The following is a 16,893-nucleotide window of genomic DNA, read 5'->3' on the forward strand; positions in this document are numbered from 1 at the left end:
TTTTCTGGTACAGTGACACACACACAGGACATATGAGTAATATGGAGTCCAAGTAATGCAATCACCAAGTTTATACAATATAGATAATGTCGCTAGCACCTCAACTATTTTTGCACCTCACACTACAATGCTTTCAGTCATCTGAGCTGCTGTAGTCAAACACAAACTGAGCGGTTTAGCTGTGTGACAGATGGATTTCGGGGACAAATCAGCACTGATTCTACTTAGATACACGGGTGCAACTAAAGAATTTATAAAATTTTTTGAAGTCTGTCTTAAAACAATACTGACTTGTGCTTGTGCTCATTTATTGAAAGTGCTTTGGGTGGCTGCAGTGATTGTTCCTCCTCTCCATGCCGACCCCCTAGAGATCCCATCCTGCGGTGATTCCAGTCGGAGATGGGGAACAAAATCCACAGACGTCATTCTGTGTAGAAGCACACTGAAGTTCAGCTGAAGATGATATGAGGGTTCTGCAGCCTGAGCCACATGTGCATTTTCAGCTCACATAAGTTAAATCTCTGTCAGTCGTGTTATATACTGTTAGCAATAATGGTTAGCAAACATTTGCATGTTTTATGTAAAAATGCTGCAGGTTATGAGTAGAATCACTATTATTTACTGTAAATATATATGAACCCCCAAAGTCACGACTTTGTTCACGACACAATCCAGAAGATGTCACAGTGCAGACGATCTGTCGGCTCCATTCACACAGCCAAATACAAACCAGTGCCTCTCTGTTACCTGGTAATGAAACCTGACTCCACCATCAAAGGAAACTTTATGAATAAATATTTCTTGTTGCAGTGAGTCAGTGGAGAAAAGTCATTTCATCTTCATCAGATTGAATCACATTCTGTCACAAATGGTTTGAACTGCTTAGTCTTTCTCTGCAGTGGATATTTTTGGCTCTCCGATGTGGAGAAGCAGAGAGATGCACAGAGAAAAGAGAGAGAGAGAGAGAGAGAGCGAGAGAGAGAGAGTGATGGCTGTCACAGGGAGAGGAGAGGCTCACAGAATTCCCCCGGCGGGCAGTGTGTGAGATCTGGGGCCCTGGGGCCCTTTGGATGGCTCACGCTGAATGGGTGCCCTGGCGAGGTGACCAGGCTCATTCAGAACAGGTTACGAGGGGAAGGGAATGCTTTTGCTGTGTGTTTGGCCCCCTGACCCACTGTCCAACGTCTGGCTTGGCAGCTTTGAAATCCAACATATTTATTTGCAATGCTCTGAAGAGAGAGGGTGGAGCAGCTGTCAGAATAAAGTCATCGTCCTGCTGACAGCTTCATCTGCTGTTGAAGGGCAGCTATGACAGGCACACAATGTCACCGTGTCGTCCAGCCCTTGGTGAAGGACTGTCATATGTGGACTTGCTGGAAATCTAAAAGCCACCTCCCCTCTCTCGAGCTCCCTTGATCCAGCAGAATGATTTCTTTGGCCCAGTTGGAAATGTTTTTGGAATGTTTTTCATCTCGTTGTACAAGGATGTCAACTGGGTAACACGTGGGAACCCTCCTTTTTTTAGCTTGTCCATTTTTGCTATTGCTGTTTTTAACCATCATGAGAGACACAAAGCATTAGAAATATCATCAGTGCTCCCTCTAACCTGATGTGTATTTTGTGAGCCTTGTCTGAAAATTAAAAACCAATGACAGTAAATTAAGTGAGTCTACAGTCAGTGCAGCGTGTAAGCTGAAACATGTAGGTTTGTACATTTTGCTCAGCTGCACACTGAGGAACTCAGGCCAAGAAGAGTATGAGCTTCAAGTTGTAAGTTGCTTTAAGTCCAAAGTCTGAACTACGTTTTTGAGTGCAAGCCATGTTTTACATTTTGGTGGCAAATAATATGATGCACTTTGCCTTTGCCTTAGAGTTTAAGTAGTTGATTACTCTTAAAAAAAAAAAATTATGGCAAGATTAAGATGTGTGCAAGCCATCTACAGGTAATTGCATTAGCAATGTAGCTGTACCGCGACCAGCTGGCACGGTGCTAATATACACGAAGTACCCAGCATCCTCTCCTATCAATAAGTCATTATCTGAGCCATGCCACTGATGGGCATCCTGCGGCTCAGACAAAAAGGATGGAGGGGGCAGGAGGAGGCTTCAGCACTGGGCCGCTGCCTATATATGAGGAGTTATTCATGCCACAGAGCAGAGGGACCACTACTGTCACCATGGTGGAGATTCAGACTGAGATTAACACTGCATTTAACAAATGGTCGGCATTGGTGCGGGCATGTTCTTGCAGGTCCTGGTTTTAAAATGAAATATGATCCGAGACAAGGGTGTAATTCCCAACAGGGATGGAGGGACCTCCCTTCTCACTTTCAAAATCCTACTTTTGTTTCTCCCCCCACGTTTGAAGTTTAAGTTGTAGATCTCTACAAACACTGTCGCTATAATCAAGATGAATGAAGCTCTGAGTTTACAGAGATGTGTGTTCACGGCAATTTAGCTTTATGAGAAGTAGCAAGTACTTTCTGTATTTTTTTTTTGCCCTGAATTTTGCTTCTCTGGTAACATACACCTACCCTTATCTTCTTGATCAAGGTTGCTGGGGCCAAATGCAGAAGCTGCTCAGGGCTGAAAATAAATAATCCATCTCCTCTGAATGTTCCCTGGATTACTAATTTAGTTTTTTACAAGTCTAAGTTTATACAAGTTTCTTTTTACAGTTAAGATGCTTGTAATGAGACAGTGGAATTGAACACCAATGATAATGCAGTAAAGCTCTGTATTGTAAAGATGGAAATACAGCACTATTAATTATAAAGTCAAGGAAACTAAATGTAATCATAAGGTTACTGCATCAATAATGCTGCAAATTACAACACACATTTTTACCAAATACAGTCATTCATATGGCAAGCATAAATGGAAAAAATGACAACTAGTGCCACCCTAATTCTAATTATTTACTAGATTGATTTAAATGTAAATGGAGGAAATGGGATTCAACTGTTTTCATTTATTTTGATCAAACAATCTCTGAATTCGTTGTTTCCCTTCTCACTCAGACACCAGAACTCTTCACAGCAGTTAATAACACCATGGGGCAGGAATTTACATCTGTGGAAAATACCTTGACAGCAGTGAGATTATCCTCCATCTCACAAAGTAAACATTACAAATTAGGGACATCCCAAACAGTTTCTTTGGCCCCCGCGGTCTGATCCAGGTCCTTTACTACAGGATATCTACCAATACAGAGTCCAGTCTGATGCTTATATTTACATAGCAGCAGAAGATATGCGAAATGTTGAATAAATGTGTATCTGCCACATAGGAACAAACAGCTGCAGTCCACTGAGTGTCACACACTTCATTTTCACAAGCTTGAAACTGTAAAGTTTATACGCTTGACTTACAGATGTGATATGAATAGAAGTTAAAGTTGTGCAGTGGTGTTACAGAGTGGAGCTTCTTACCTCACAAATGATCTTTGCCTGAGTACAGACAAAGGCTGCAGAGAGCGCACAAACCGATGAGTTTAATTTGTCTAACTGTCATCATGTTGCCCTCAGAATTAACATTAATTAGTGACAGCTGATATGACCCACCGCCAGCTGTGTCATTTTAAGCAGCTTAAGCGACACTCAGCGTCGCCTAAAAATGAGAAGCTGTTACCTGAATGTTTTGTACACTGCTACTCTTTACAAAACAGAGAGAAGAGTCTGAGGTCAGCACATCCGTGTCTGTTGCCAACCTGGACGTCAGAACTCACAGCCACTTGCAGAAGTGGGCCCAAATAATGCTTCACATCCACACACTTGCAGTTAAATGCTTGCACCGTAGTCTGTCATAAAGGAGAGCAATGCTGCAACACTGGCAGGATGATGTGGACAAAATACTGCGAACAATAGGAAAGGATCAGCATTTCCTCAGCTTTATTTTAATTAATACCAATTCATTGAAATGTCCTGACATCCCACAGTGTGTTCACAAATAAAATGTATTGCTGCTTACAACTGTGCTAATGCAGTGGTGCTTTTCAAATAAAGATGTTTTTGTGTTTTGTGTTTCTGACACAGCGATGGTCTGAGCTTGTCCCAGACACAGAGGAATGTTGCTTCACTCCACATGCTGCCACTAAATATCTGAAGTAAAGCTGAACGTTATTGTGACATTAACTGCCCCCCATACACCCACAACACCACCACCAAACCCATCAGCTCGTTCTCCACCATCAGCTCAAATTACCGTCCACCTCTAATTGATATGAACAATAACAGAAGAAAGCTTGTTAATGGTGAACATAATTGTCCCAGACAAAAGGCCAAACACCGTAAATCACACTTTACAGCAGGAGCGAGCAGAAGGCGATGTCTGGGCTGCGGCCAGTGAACGGGGAGATATTTCACTACAGATATCCATCTACCACCTGAATCACATTTCATTACCGGGTCACCCGTTAAACCCAACACTGGACTCCAAAGAATCCACTTTCACAGTCAAATACACAACACAACATACTCTCTGTTGGTAGATTTAATGTTTATGAGGGAACATGACATAGGCACCATAGTGACCGTTTATGAGTGTGGATTGAGCATGTATAGGTGTGCAGTAGCATGCTGTTTACTTAATGAAATATATTCAAATTTCATATGTATATTAAGCAAATCAGAAGTCAAACAGGCTGTCTCTGTGAAAGGTTCATTGTTGCAGTAAAATCCATTTTTCATTCTTAATCTCATGTGGACGCCTCACTGCTGTGTGTAGTGTTTTTCATTAGGTACATTGCATTCAGCACTAAAAAAAGCTGCAACCTGCTGGAGATGTTAAATGAGGTAGACAAGGCTTAAATCCTCCACTGCGTTGATAACTGGCTCACAACTCTCTATTTCTAACACACTGCTGAAAGGAGGAGGGTTAACTATCAGTTATAATGTGTAACTGAAGATCAGCTTTCCCCCGCGGCTTCACTCCTCACACCCAACCCCCCCACTCCCGCACAGCGCCCTCTTCCCCAACCACAGCCCTCCCTCCCCTCGCAGCATCCCTGCTGCTGTTGTTGCGGTGGTCTCTGCTTCTGCTGTCACCAAGCCGCTGGTCTTTCAGCTGCCTGCTCCCTCCCTGCTTTTTTTTTTTTTTGCCACTCTCTTAGGCGTCACAAGATTACTGAAGCGGTGCTGACATCTCTATCAGCCTGACCTAACACTCTGCCCTTTTCCTCCCACCCACCATCTCCTCCTCCTCCTCCTCCTGCACTCCAGGATCCATCACACTCTGGCCTGAGCCACTCACTACGACTACACATTCAAAAAAACAAAAGGGGTAAACAAAAACAGAACTTACAGAAAGAAAAATACAACTAAGTTTTCCTTCTCCAACAGACAGCACAGGAACTAAACACTTTACTGAGTTACTCAGGAGTTTAGTTTGCTGTGTTAAGCTCTGAACTCATCACACTCATACTCACCCATTCATCAGTTTTTTAATTGTTAGTTGAGCAGTCACATAGATATGCCAGGAACATATTCCACAGAAATACATTTAAAAAACACTTTTCTATTGAACCTTCACAGTTACATGAATTTTGCATGCAACAAAATGTGCATTTCTGACTCGTCACTGATTCTAAAAATGCAAAATGAATTTGACATCCTTGAAATATAATCAATATTCACAGAAAAGCCGTTCAGAAAAGTGGAAATGACCTCAATTTACTTAACTGAAGCTTTTGTTCTTGTACTTGAAAGTTTCCATTTCGTGCACTCTACACTTCTGCTCCATTACCTTGATTTGACAACTATAGATACTAGTGGCTTTAGAAATTATGATTTTCCATAGAAATCCTATGAGCTTAACATGTGATGTAATGTTAAAGATAAAACCAACAGATTACAAGTACTTAAAATCAGCTCCACCTCAGCCAACTACAACAGTAATATGATATTGATACATGAATACATCAGTAATAATCCAGTAATATCACATAAAATAATATAACACTCACAGGGGGAATTTTTCTGAATCAAGTACTTTTAAATTTCTGTCTTATACATCAAATTCATGGACTTTTCAAGGACTCCTCAAATTGAAGGACCCAGCACAGCACAGTTTGAGACACAGATCAAGGTTAATCACTGCTACAACACAAAGAATTTTTTATAATGAGAGCTATAGAAGGATTTACAGAAGCTCACAGACAACAATTAAAAAGAGAGAAAGCTTGAATGTGTGAACACTTCTTCGCTGTGCTTTGATACAGTGATGGCAGATTGTGGCCTCTTGCACACATGCAGACAGTGACACACAGCCTATTTACTAATGATGAGTAAAGAAAAACATCAGAAGAACTTCAATCTCTTTTTGCACAGAATATATCAATTCAAGCACTTTCAATAACCCATGTCCCTCTTTACGCCTGTTTTCAAAAACTTTCAAGGCCTCAATTTTTTTTCTCAAATTCACGAACTTTCAAGGATACCTGTGGAGAATTTGGATATTTTACATTTTGCTAATAATATTCAAGCAACAAGTCCAATACTTGACATATTGGTATCATCATCAGTATTTTTATATTGTGATTTATGCATAAAAGAATGAATTCTTCTTCTGCTGCTGCAGAAAAGTCTATTTCGGTTTTTCAGAGAGTTCTCATTGTGCTTTCATCTGCATGAAATATAAGGAATATAAAGCTGGAGTCAAAGCGGAGCTGTTTTGGGAGGACAATTACTTTTAACATGTTGTTTTGAAAATATAGTTTTCCTTCAGACCACCTGTGTGAAGAGTGAATTGCATATAGGAACAGATGAAGAATTATTTACATGCCACATTTTCTGCTCAGAGTAGATGAGAGAAGCGTTTTAGTTTCAGGCAGAAGATGAAAATGTTCATGTGGCCTGATTCTACTGAGTAAGCAAGGAGAGTTTTAGGTATTCTTACAACACTACAGCTTATTCCTGATACAAAAAGCCTAGAAATGATATTATATACGATATATGCTGACGTAGATTGCAAAACTTTGACTTTAGTATGGCTAAATGGCTAATATGAGTTTGTGTTTTATTGGGATTTTGGCCACATATAATGGGAGTGATGTCACATATTTACCCTTTAGAGATGCTTTGTGTCCTTTTCAGCTCACAGGCTTCAGTGTTAGTGGAGAACAGTCTGAAAAGCAAACACAGGCCACACCAATGTTTGTATCCATCACAGTAGCTTTAATAACATTAAAAATGCACTTGCGCTTGTTTTCTTTTGTTTTGTTTGTGAAGGTGCTCACGCATATGAATAGCAAACAGTATGAAATATACACAAGTGTATATATATGTAGATATATGGGACTGCATGTAATTCATCCTTATGGGAAAACAGAGCATCCATCAGACAGATGACGGCTGTTACATCATCTCTAAATCTGACTCATTCCAAACACAGCGTCTGCATGTACCATTGCTATATGTGCTAAAAGTATATTTGCACAGTGATATGTACAATCTTTTCCTACTGACGTCTTGCATTGTCCTGCACCCTGTGTGTCAGCATGTACAGCTCTATAATTAGCTGTCAGTACATCTCTGCTCTGCTTTAAGAAAAACAAACGCCTGTAATTTTATTGTTCCTGCTGAATGAAGTGATTCTAATTCTGGTCTTTTCACACATATGACCGGTTTCTCTTTTGATAAGTTATATTGAATTTCCCCCGCTGAATGCCGTCTTTGCTCGCCGGCCGCATTCATCCAATCACCCCCCAGTGTTAGCTTTTCAGATTTGTGAGGGGAATGATTTTCATCTGCAAACAAACTGCTGTTCTTGATAGAATTCCTCCGTCCAGACTGAGTGTTGTTATTAAGCAACCTAAAATGACACAGTCTGCTGGGGGGCCTGCCAGTGGAAAGATGCTGTCCATTAGCTGTCAACAATGACCACTGGGTCTACCCTCCCATGGGACTGGCAAGCAAGGCATCGTCTCATCCTGAGTCGGGCTGAGGGATCACACAGGCCCCATTGTCTCAAACAGCCTGGGGTCTTATTGTAGCAGCGCCTCTGGGAAAGGACAAGCCTTCACGTCTGTGGTCTGTTAAAGAATGGGCTTTCTCCAGGCTAAGGCCATGAAAACTGTAAGGGATGAATCTAGGGGGACACAGAGAGGCTACGGAGTAGATTTGGAATAGGGGCACCCCTCCTTAGACGAGTTTGGAGTCCCCATCCAGACCTCCCTCTCCCTCTCCCAGTGCTGACCTCCCTTCTCCACCTCTGTTTAATAATGCCTAGGCCTTGGTCATTATTTTGGGCAGATGGAGACGGGGGCAGGCAGTGAAAGGAGCTGGTGTCACTCCTGAGGAGAGGATGGTAGGGATGACAGAGAAGAAAAAGCGAATCAGAGAAAAGATCAAAAGCAGAAGCTCGCCTTTCACTCGCCTGAAAGCGCTAAAGAGGATAAGGAACGATCGGGCCTGGGGTCTCCTGTCCTCTCTGGCAATTAGACTCAGCTGATGGAGAGAAAGGCGTGAATGGCAGGGTTCAAGGCCCTCTCTAGGACTCACACAACGGGAAGGAGTTTTTTCCCCGACGCCTCCTTTATCTCCCTCTCCTTTCAGAGTGTCAGAAATGCAGCTGAAATATCTCTCCAAAAAGACAGCACAATCCCCAATGCCAAACCTTAATCACAGTGGCTGATGAGATTGAGGGGAGAGGGTGTTGGACGGTGGGGGGCGTTTGAGAGAAAACACATTCTTTTCACAATTCATCTTTACACTTTATATGAGGCCAGGATTCAAGGGAGGTGTAGTAGGTTTATATGTGATAATTAAATTGAACAAATGAGAGTTTCATATTTTCATGAGACAAGAGACGATCCAGGGTACATTGTTAAACACCAATAAAATATATATATTTACATTATAAAGTTTTAAAATCTACCACAGAATGAAGATGTTTCCATGGGGCTTAAGATCTGTCATCATCATTTTTGAAATAAGAAAACTGAATTAAGAAAATGTAAGTTTAAACCCTGATGCACCAAACAAATAGAAAAATAAATACACCTAGAATACACAGTAAATTAGCATGCATGCATCAGCAAGTAAAGGTTACTGCCGTACACACTGTCCCTGATGGAGGGGCAGCCATGATGGTTTTATACAATGGCCTGGACTGTTTCATACAATTTAGTATTCATTTTTTCTGAAGAGAGAGACATCTCAGGCACGGCCACAGCAACACGTCCCACAGGAACCTATTACCATCTTCTACATATGCAAGAGTTTCAATAGGCCGTCTATCATCCTCACAGAGGGACACACGGCTTTTGCTACCAACTTTAACAGCTTGTCATAAAAGGCACACAGGGGATTTCAATTACGCAGGTCATCATAGTATTTGGGTCACACAAATTTAACAGATTTAATTTGAACTTATATGCTTTGGTAAAGGTTGTGAACAAGCCATTTGTAAAGAGAAGAGAGAGAAAGAGAGAGAGAGACAGAGAGAGACAGAGAGGGGAGTAATTTGACACACAAAGAGGACAAAATGGACAAAGAAAAACTTTAGGGGATTAGATGTTGAAACAGTGGGTTTGTCTGTGGAGTCCTCCCTTCACAGGTTTATTTAGGCCTAGCAGTGTGGACCCCAGCCCATAATCCTCCTGCAGACACACCTGCAGAGGAGAGTATAAAAACCCTGGACTGCACTGAGTCAAACATCAAGCCTCAAACAGTCTCTCCACACAAGCTCCACAGCCTCTGGACTGACCCTGAAGATGACTCCCTCTGCCAGCCTGCTGCTGCTGGTCCTGCTCGGCTTCTCTCAGGCTCATCCTCTCCAGGAGGAAGGAAGCGCAGAAGAAGTCCCAGACACCATGGACATCACCACCAGGATTCTGACCTCTAACAACGCCACCAATGAGATCCTGCTGGAAGGAGACCTGCTGGCTCCCAGAACCAGAAACGCCATGACGTGCTGGTCCCAGAGTTGCCTGTGGAGGAAAGCCTCCAACGGCTTGGTGATGATCCCCTTCACCATGAGCAGAGAGTTCACCAGCTGGGAGAAGCAGAAGATCGACGTGGCCATGAAGTCCTACCAAAGCAGGACCTGCATCCGCTTCGTCCCCCGTCAGAACGAGTACGACTACATCAGCGTCGAGAACAGAGCCGGATGTTTCTCGGCTCTTGGCAGAGAGGGAGGCAGACAGGTGCTCTCTCTCAACAGGCAGGGCTGCCTCTACCACGGCATCATCCAGCACGAGATCAACCACGCTCTGGGCTTCCAGCACGAGCAGACCAGGAGTGACCGCGACCAATACGTCAGGATCAACTGGGAGAACATCGATCCACGAATGGCCTACAACTTCCACAAGCAGCCCACCAACAACCTGAACACTCCCTACGACTACTCCTCCATCATGCACTATGGAAGAACAGCCTTCTCCATCCAGTACGGGAGGGACTCCATCACCCCCATCCCCAACCCCAACGTCCAGATCGGCCAGAGGCAGGGCATGTCCCACTGGGACATCATGAGGATCAACATGCTCTATGGCTGCTAACAACCATGCTTCTGATCAAAATTATCATTTGGCAAAACAAATTAGCTCAATAACAAGGGCAAGTTTCTGGTATATTCTTTCACAACTGGACAGGATGGTATCGGATCTATTAAGCGTGTGAAACCTTTGATCTGTAATTTGACTCACAATTGCAATAAATTCAAGCAAATGATACATGTTTGTTTTCTAGTTTTGCTTATAGAATTTATGTTACTTATGTAAATCATTTCACACATACACTGGAAAAAGCGCAAATTCACACAAGGCTCCAATGGAGACAAGAAAACGTTGACAATCTAATCTCATTTTAATTTAGGGATTCTGGTAAAAATCTATATTTTCCTTATTGTCAAACAATGCCATGAAAAGACCCAAACCAACAATGACCTGGTTCCACTAACAATTACGCCTTATGTGTGTTTCTAAAGCCTGACATAACTTACTCCTCTGTGCCAAAGAGTTCCACTGTTTCAAGAAACCATTAAAAGACTGTTGCACTTGGCAACACGTTCCTTCATAACCATGAACACACAAATGCAAATGCAAACTTAACTAAACCGACCTAAAAACTAACAGTTCAACTGCATGAAAAACATGAAGTTTTATATAATTAATAGTTGAGTATTGTCAGGTTTACTATATTGATATACACAGATGAAAACACTTGGACCATGACCGGTGGAGTTGACGTAGGGAAACCCTGGGTTCATCTGACAGGGCTGTGGGGGCAGGAGGTTGACTATGCACTCTGTTTTCAGTGACTGTGAACTTTTAATACATTTACATCCGAAAGTTTGTGATTCTAACTCAATTTTAGGACTTTTTTATACTATTAATATGTAATATCCAGGTGTCAGAAATAAACCAGCCAAAAGGCCGACATAATATCTATACATTGGTCTCTCACCGGATCATTTTGCATCTCCTCTGTTGATCAGAGCTCTTGGCTGCTTGTAGCCTCAGGCTCCTCTGGATCAACGGCTTTGATGTTGGCCTGCTCCGGGACAGCACGGTCAGCCCACAGCCTCTGGGCAGCAGCACAGTCAGTACACACTGTGTCTGTGATTTACCTGGACCCAGACTCCCTGAAGGATTGTCAACACTGTGGGGAGCATTGGGGTGGTCTGTGGAATGTCCACAAGGTCAGAATCAAGCTCATTACTGAGACAACGTACAGCTAATGATTGTTGACTGAAGAAGAGACAGAAATGAAATGTTTTAAAAATCAAGGCTTTCAGTGACAAAATTGTTGATCACAGATGAGTTGAAACACTTCCTGTTGCTGTAGGACTGTAAAAAAAAAATATATAAAATAATAAGCTGACAAAATGAGAACTTTACAGATTGATTTTTTAAAGGAAGAGTCAGCTATTTTTGGAAATGTGCTCATTCGCCTTCTTGCCAAGAGTTAGAGGAGAGGATCCCTCTCATGTCTGTTCACTAAAAATGAGACATCAGCCTGGCTTAGAGTAATGGAGAGCGGGGATGATTGTAACATTTTTGATATTTCTGTCTTTATCTTGGAGCCAGTATCTTTTAAGCCAGTGTGTTCAAAATGTAATACAAACCAGTTACACATGTCTGATATTAAACGGTGTACGTGTTATCTCTGTAGACCGGTTAGTTGTTACATACCCTGGGGTGAAATGTAACATCATGATATAAAGATTATGGCAAGAAACTTGGTAACGAAATCTTTTTATTTAAAAAAATAACCTTTTTAACATGTGTGTGCCTATGTATGTAATAATGTAACCCGGACTCTTGTAGCCATGACGTAGCTTACCTTACAGCTAACAGCTAAAACATTAGCAGTGACAACTAGCATGAAACACATCTGCATAGACACACAATAAACATCATTTAAGTTTGAAGAGTTTAACTACAAAGCAGGCAGTGCTATTACAAAAATAAATTAAGTAAAAAAGTGTACTTTCTTACCTCAAAATTAATTTTAGCTCTATAATTGGCTTTCAATCACAGGGTGCTACTTCATCTCCTTCTTTGAAATTGGCTGTTGCCAAACAACGAATCAGCTACTTCCGCACACGTGGATAAGGACTAAATTGAGTGTATAGTGAATCAGGTGATTCGTAACTTGTCCTGATTGGAGAGATTGGAAGAGCTAAAACTGACCCGTGTTACGACCATCCTGGTGTCCCCTAAAGACTGGAAACAAGGGGAAACAGCTAGTTTGGCTCAGTCTGTCTGCCAGCACCTGTAAAGCTCACCAATTAACGGTAGATCTAATTTGTTTAATTCTCATTAAATCTTAACCGTAAGAATCACACGTTATGGTTTTACAAGGATTATGTACTGGTCTTTTTCTTGGCTAGACAGTTTACTTTCTGGGGTCTCTGCTCATTGCCTGGCAACAGTATGAAAACAGCCTTTCCTCTACTTTAACTTTAGTTAGAGCCAGCAGGCTAGCCACTTCCTCTGGGCTAAGCCTTTAGCTTCATATTTAACAAATCAACATTCAACCAAATTGTTGAACTGTCTCTTAAAACTGGTGCTTTATTTTCCTTGAAAGTAAAATATTTTAGAGATAATCACTGTATATTAAATTCATTAACCTTATGCTTCGCTTTGCTTATTTTCCTAATTGAAACCTAAAAGATAATTCAAGAAGTGCATTCAGAGGTCAAACTGCTCACTCCAGCCATCCAGTGTGAAAAGCCGTCCTTTATTAAAACATATTAGCAGTTCTTAGCCAGAGGTCAACAGCAATGATGGTAATGATGATTCTCTTTTCAGAGCAATTTTAGGATCATCATACATCTCTTATCGCCACAATTTAAGGATCATCATACATCTCTTACATTGAGAGCTGATCTTTGGAAACTGACCTCAGCTCAACGTGACCTGAACAGTGTTTGACTGGAATCCACTTCCATGTTTCTGCTTTAATGTCATGTTGTATCCCCTTTTCCCTTAAAGTGAATGTATAATCATACACAGGATATCAGTGGCCACATGGTTTCAAACTAGCAGCCAGAGTCTGAGGGTGAATGGTCATAGAAATACACTGTGAGCCATAAACCAACCACCTGGGCTGTCAGTGTGGACACAGCTTCCTGCTGCTCTGCAGTTTGCTCGCTGGTGATCTCTTATGTCGGGAAACAGCTAAACACTATGTTGCTCATTAGACCAAATGGTTCATGCTGAATGCAGTTATTGATGAGTTAATACAGACTTAATAGATAATAATGGTCATTGACACCTTCTGCAAAAATTTATATGCAGCTCTCCTCTCTGCACACACACGCACGCACACACACACAGCTGAATGTTCTCGGGTCCGATATTGAGTTGTAACAAGTCTTTTGAGACCTATCAGCTGCCGTATTTGTGGCTCATCAGAATGCATGTGCCACATCACATTAGTCCCCACGTGTGAACCGTGATTTTACTTGGTAATTTTGAAGCGTCTTGCTGCCCATACATATTCATGCCGAGCCTATAAGTGTCAAATTGAGATGTCCTTCCAGTGTCCTTGACAGCGGGTTATTAATATTGAATACCTAAGTCAAAATTATAACTAGATGAAGAGATACTCAGGTCATCGTCTGCCACATTCTCCACACTCTGTCCTCAAGACAATTGGGCAAATGATCAAATTATTTCATGTGTGTGTGTAGCATTGTGTGGGATATTATGTGTACATTGCATTAAGCAGTTAAGTGATATTAAGCTTATTTCCATAGTTTCATGGACTTATCAAACAATCTAGTGTTAATAGACATCAGTTACACTCTTAACTATCTAATGAGGTCAATTATCAAATACTTTCATATGTAGGACATCTGTGCTTTGATACAAAAACTAGCTGATTCTTATTGTATTTAATGAGACAAATTTTCCTCTAATTTTCCTCATTTCTCATTTAAGAGCCTGCTGACTGAGAACCCACGCGCTCTGACTTAAAAGCCATAAATCCCAGGGTATTACTCTGAACGCCAGCATCTTAACTATTCCAATTCTCCGATCCCTACATTGGTGCGGCTGTTGTTGCTTGTGGGTGCTTTTAAAACCCTCCTCCTCCTCCTGCCGCTGAGTGGTGAGCAGCCCAGTACCGGAGGTTTGTCTTGCTGCTGTGTTTGATAGGACGCTGGCTGCGGGCATCTCGTCACAGCAGCTGAGAGGAGGTCGCAGAGGTCCTCCTGCTTGTGGCGACGCCCAAGGGCCATCAACACAGTGGGGAGCCCGGGTGCCGGTGAGGTCTCCAACAGCCTTGCGTCGCTTCATGAAAGCCTAATGAAGAGAGGGGGGCTCGGAAACTGTGCTGTAAAGACGCCCACAATCCTGCAGCACGGGTGCATGGAGAGTATGAATATGGCGTGCAGGGGAATTCAGACAGAGACAGAGAGGCAGTAGTAGATGCTACACTGTGTGATTGTGGCATTTATTGCTGTTACACAAAAGAGACACAAAGTCTTCATCAGTGATTGTCTTCAATAAATAAAGTGTGTACAGAGCACAGAGCATCCTCTGTGTAGGATAATCTAAAACTAAATGCAGGCACTCACCTTTGTGTGTAAATATAAATCCATCTGGTGACGTTGAAGGAAAAGTAGTCACATAGCTCTTTATCCAATTTCAAACGTCAATGGAAGAAATAGAGGAATATAACATTTCATATGTTGCTGTATGGGCATACAGTATGAAAGGTAGGAAAAGTGATTGCAACCTCAATTAATATTTAAACCACAAAGATCATGCACTTAAAAATATAACTATTCTCTAAAAATATTTTCTGCCTTATGAAGACTTCTACTTTTTAAGTAGCCCATAATGAAATTTACTTGATCCCAGCAACAATTTTTTTCAAAAGGTGAATGATCTATTTTAGAATTAAAGTCATCATATCTGTCAATGTAAATTATGTAAAAATACACACATACCAAACATATATATTCCGTATAACACAAACTGATATTTCAGTTGGTTTCAGGAGAACACAACCTGGGACTAGGAAGATAATATAAAATAAAGCAGCCTCTGATTGAGTATCTAAAATAAACTGTACATACAATAAAACACCTACAATCTTTGGACATAACATTACAACTTGCTCCAGAAAAATGCACAGATCAGTCACATTTGTAAAATGTAAGTAATCTCTGCAGGGTCCTCAGTGTGGATGTCTTTGGTTGAAAGGTCTTTAGGTGCAGGTCTATATGAGCGTTGCAGAGCTATGTCTCACCACAGCAGATTAAGACCTACCACACACCCTGAAACCAACAGAAAGTGAGACTGTGCAGACCACCATCGGATCCACGGGAAACAGTTCTTAGGTAGGAAGCCCACAAGGGCAGCATCAGGTCCTGTTTACGAGATTTTCTTCTTCCTGCTGCCTCTCATCTCACTGTACTGAACCTGCAGGAGATAAGCAGCAGACTCAGCACCACAATGAGCCACATTTCTTTTCATTTGTCTTATGCTGCTTTTATTCAATTACTACAGCTAAACCAAAATATCTTTTTTCAGGCAGTGTAGGATGATGATGTGCACTGAGCACAATGACAACACTCAGTTATGGACAAAACCACAGCGGTCAGTGGAGAGAGTCAAACAGAGACCCAAGGGCATCAAAGAAGGAAAGAGAGGAGACAAAAAGGGGTCAAACAGCTTAGAGTGAGAGGGACAGAAAGAGAGAGAGGGAGAGGAGGAGAGAGGACGGTGTGTAAAAAGAGAGGGGACAGAGAGGAGAGTGGGAATAAAGGATGAATAGAGGTCACACAGATGGAAGAGGAGAGATTTCTTTTGAATAGTTCATACTAAGTCTGTGGTTTTTGGATAAGGCAGCCGTCTTGAACCATCAATGGTCCTGCAACCTTGACGCTGAATCTTGTGGCAAATTTTAACATCAAAGTGATGTAAATTACCAGCTAAATTTGGTATGTTATTTTAGTTATTTTTGGCTGATGTGAATTGGAGGAGATGCAGTGATACAGGCTGACAGTTTGCTCAGGCTCAATTCAAACAGGAGACACCAGGAGCTGCGTCTCCCGTCTCAGCCTGGGAACAGCAGCAGACCTCCACCGTATCATGACCAAAACACAACAGAAATTATACAGGGCTACGTAATTATACAGATGAAGCTAATTATACAGAAAACAGCGAAAAATGCCTGGGAGTTGTTGTAGTAAAATGCAAAGCTAGCGGGCTCTGGGATTTTGGGCTTCCTGGCCGGCTGATCCAGCGGGGCTTACCTTCTGCACATCTGAAGGCACCCTCACCAGGAAATCAAGAACCTCATTGTTGTCGATGCTGTACGGGTTCCGTAATTTCTTGGTGAATTTATTGATACCTAAAACAGAAATTCACACCAACATATCATTAACAGTAGTCTTTTGTAACTGCACTCTTTGTTTCCACACAAACAGAAACCT

General features: G+C 41.8%; 2 protein-coding genes and 1 long non-coding RNA gene across 6 annotated transcripts in view; 1 reads left to right on the forward strand and 2 right to left on the reverse strand.

Annotated features, from left to right (window-relative positions):
• Positions 1 to 5,360: 5,360 nt before the first annotated feature.
• LOC130177525 (uncharacterized) lies at positions 5,361 to 11,600 on the reverse strand. The gene is made up of 3 exons (XR_008829032.1): positions 11,406 to 11,600; positions 7,063 to 7,122; positions 5,361 to 6,436 (listed from the first exon to the last, which is right to left on the reverse strand). It is a non-coding gene; the product is annotated as an uncharacterized LOC130177525 (long non-coding RNA).
• LOC130177464 (high choriolytic enzyme 1-like) lies at positions 8,599 to 10,688 on the forward strand. Its single transcript, XM_056389286.1, has one exon. It carries the CDS (start codon positions 9,713 to 9,715, stop codon positions 10,496 to 10,498), a length of 786 nt encoding a protein of 261 aa, XP_056245261.1. The 5' UTR covers positions 8,599 to 9,712; the 3' UTR covers positions 10,499 to 10,688.
• Positions 11,601 to 14,875: 3,275 nt separating the features above from the next.
• mctp2b (multiple C2 domains, transmembrane 2b) overlaps positions 14,876 to 16,893 on the reverse strand; it is a 35,449-nt gene continuing 33,431 nt past the window's right edge. For all 4 annotated transcript variants that reach the window (XM_056379213.1, XM_056379197.1, XM_056379205.1 and 1 more), the window contains 2 exons: positions 16,714 to 16,811; positions 14,876 to 15,877 (listed from right to left, as the gene is read on the reverse strand). In XM_056379213.1, the coding sequence (XP_056235188.1) occupies positions 15,830 to 15,877; positions 16,714 to 16,811 (146 nt within the window). In that variant the 3' untranslated portion in view covers positions 14,876 to 15,829. The remainder of the gene's footprint in view (positions 15,878 to 16,713; positions 16,812 to 16,893) is intronic.

The sequence above is a fragment of the Seriola aureovittata genome, chromosome 1, assembly GCF_021018895.1.
Source record: "Seriola aureovittata isolate HTS-2021-v1 ecotype China chromosome 1, ASM2101889v1, whole genome shotgun sequence".
Classification (NCBI taxonomy): Eukaryota; Metazoa; Chordata; class Actinopteri; order Carangiformes; family Carangidae; genus Seriola; species Seriola aureovittata.

Coding starts and splice junctions, on each gene's coding strand:
- LOC130177464 (XM_056389286.1), top strand. CDS start 9,713: ATGACTCCCTCTGCCAGCCTGCTGCTGCTGGTCCTGCTCGGCTTCTCT.